The sequence below is a fragment of the Lipotes vexillifer genome, unplaced genomic scaffold (genome assembly GCF_000442215.2).
Source record: "Lipotes vexillifer unplaced genomic scaffold, Lipotes_vexillifer_v1.1 scaffold12, whole genome shotgun sequence".
NCBI classification, from domain to species: Eukaryota; Metazoa; Chordata; class Mammalia; order Artiodactyla; family Lipotidae; genus Lipotes; species Lipotes vexillifer.
In genome coordinates, this window is record NW_006796716.1 from 3813041 (window position 1) to 3815962 (window position 2922).

Below are 2922 nucleotides of genomic sequence, written 5' to 3' on the forward strand. Positions count from 1 at the left end.
TGCTGAACTGATGGAGGCCCTGGAGCTGCCGGTTTCCAGAGATTCCCACCTGCTCGCGAGGATTCCAGGGCTCACCCAGGTGTCAGCATTTGTAGGGTTTGTGCTCCACGTGGTGGCCATTCTTGGGAACTGCACGTCCCGGTAAGAAGAAAGGTGCCCCAGGAGACCTGGAGTCCATCCCAGCTTCCTCCCTCCCCTCCAGGGGGTGTTAGGGCCTGGGTCCTCCAGGGGATGAGAAGCCCCCCTTCCCCCCAGCCCCCACTCCCTCCTCAGTCCCAGAAGAAGGATCTGAAGATGAGCATGGGGCAGCCCTCTGGAAATGAGACTTTGGGGAGAGTGGCTAGAGAGGTGCGGGGGGTGGGGTGGGGGGGCCCAAAGTGAGATGCACCCTCCTATCATAGCAGGCCTAAGTTCACCCCTACACCCTCCCAGCCTCCAGAGACTACAGAATATCTGATGCTTCCCTGGCCCCAGGACTGGCCACTGGAGGCAACTCTCCCACTGCTGTGGGTCTACAGGCAGGGAAGGGGATGGAGCGTGTGCTCAGAGCTGAGTCTGGGCAGGAGTGCTAAGAAGCTGGGGGCTCAACCTGGGGACAGGAGGAGGGAAGGCATCACCTGCAAAGGGCTCCAGTGGGTCAGAGAATCACTGAGTCAAAATGGCCCTGGATCGCTGGGTGACCCCAGGGGTCACTTTTCTGAGCCTCAGTTCTCTCCTCTGTAACCTGAGCTTCACGAGCTTACTGGAATGATTAGCAATGATATCTGTACAGACTAGGGTGATATAAAAATATTTAATAACTGGCACAGCATGGATACTGACCAGTCAGATGAGATCTCAGCCTTAAACCCTTGAGTTCAGCCACGCAGACAGTGCCAGCTTACTGCCCAGGGTAAAGCCCCAGCGCTTCTCCTGGCACGTGGCAGGCATTCAACAATGCTGACTACCAGTATTACAGTTATTATTACTTTCTGCAGTCCCAGGGAGCAGAGTCCAAACCAATGGATAGAAACTGCAGAGAGAAAACATTTACCTCTGGCTTCAAAGTGTGGTGGGAAGGGTGAAAACAACAGGTGAGTGGATGTCTTCCAACTTGGGTCAGAGAGTTCAGAGAGGATCCCCCAGAAGGGGGGCAGTCAGTAAGCTGCCCGTCCCTGGTGGTATACAGGCAGGGGCTGCTGTAAAATTGAGCCAATCAAGGATGGAGCTGGGCTGGGGGCCTAAGTGCAGATGCTAAGGGGCAGCAGGGAAATCAGTGAGGACAGTAGCTGGACTGTGAGGCAATAAAGAATGGTGAGGACTACAGCAAACTGCAGATCTTGAATGGGATCTGCAGGGGCAGCTGCGACTTAGCTGCAGCCAATTGTTTCTCTTTTAAAAATTTTTTTTTAATATATATTTTTGGCCACACCACACAGCATGTGGGATCTTGGTTCCCTGACCAGGTATCAAACCCGTGCCCCTTGCATTGGAAGTGTGGAGTCTTAACCACTGGACCACCAGGGAAGTCCCAGCCAATCGTTTCTATTAAGAGACAGCCAACCCCAATGGCCAGATCTTCCATTTTTCCAAGAGAAGCGAGAAATCCTGGTTTTTATGTGAAATCCCCCCAGGTTTTAAACATTAGCTCAGTTTTGCAAAATGCCACATGGGCATGTATGACCTCCTTGTGCAGGCCCTGGGAGGCCACGCCTCCCCTGTAGGCCTCACTCACCGGCCGGGCCCGTGGGCCTTCTCCTTTGGGGCCCGGGGTGGGCGAGAGGGAGGGCGTCAGGGAGGAAATCCTCGTTCCAGGGCGGTGGGGTGCTCTGGGGGGTCGGCAGGTCATTGTCAGGGCCCGAGGGCCGCTCTGCTGCTTGCAGAAGGAGAACCTGGGCCAGAAAAGGGCAGAGGGTCAGGCCCAGGCCAGGCCGGGGACACATGTGAATGGGAACGTGTGCCCCAGGAGACCAGCAGCTGCCCACTGCTCTTGGGACCACCAGTCCCCTCGCTGGAATGTTCTCCCACCCCTGCCCCCCTCCCCTTCCCATTTCAGGAAGCCCTCCTGACCCTTGGGCTCAGGCGGGTCCCCTTTGGACACGTTCAGAGTCACCGTACTTTTCTCCTAGAGCGGCTATCACTGGGATTAGACAGTGGTTGTTGGAATAACGACCACGGTCACCTCCACTTCACCGGCTCCTCTCAAGGGAGGGACTGGGCCCACCTGTCCCCCACACTGCCTGGCTCAGGGCACAAACAACGCAGTCAGGGAATGTTTGTGTATGAACAGATGGATGGAAGGAGGGAGGAAGGAAGGAAGGGAGGGAGGAAGGGAGGGAAGGAGGGAGGGGCAGAGGGAAAGAAAGGGAAGGGGAAGGGAAAGAAAAGAAAAAAAGAAGAACAAAGAGAAGAAAAGAAGGAGGAAGAATAAATAAATGGGCCCAGCTTGACGCATGATATTTAGCAGGAGCTCCAGAGAAACAGAAGTGGCCATGGTCACTCAGGGCCAGCCTGGAAAGCAGCCTGTCCTCTCCCCTGGAGGAAAGCAGGGGTCAAAAACCGAAAGGACCCAGGGCCTCAGTGGGAGACTCTCCCTAATTCACGTGAACTGGGAGCCAGGAGGCCTCAGACAGGCCCTGCTGTCCCCAAAGAGGCTAGCAGGGGGCGCTGCGTGCCCAGGATCTGCACAGGGCAGGCAGGCAGATGCTAGCACACAGTAGACCCACCCACCCCAGCAGAGGGGGCCCTGCGGTTCCCGGGCCATATCAGATGGAGCCCGGCTTCCTGTCCCGATCTGCCAGACAGGAAGGAAGAGGCCCAGTGTCTCACGGCCCTTCCCGCTCTTAGAAACCTGGATCCCGCGTCCTGCTAGAGCCTTCGACTCAGTGTGTGAGATGAAAGTGTTCTGAGGATGGGGCTGAGGGTGGGCCTGTCTGGGCACAC

General features: G+C 56.5%; 1 protein-coding gene across 1 annotated transcript in view; it reads right to left on the reverse strand.

Moving 5' to 3' along the window:
* COL26A1 (collagen type XXVI alpha 1 chain) overlaps positions 1-2922 on the reverse strand; it is a 178446-nt gene that overhangs the window by 13272 nt on the left and 162252 nt on the right. The window contains exon 6 of the mRNA XM_007468820.1: positions 1715-1871. Coding sequence (XP_007468882.1) covers positions 1715-1871 — 157 coding nt within the window. The remainder of the gene's footprint in view (positions 1-1714; positions 1872-2922) is intronic.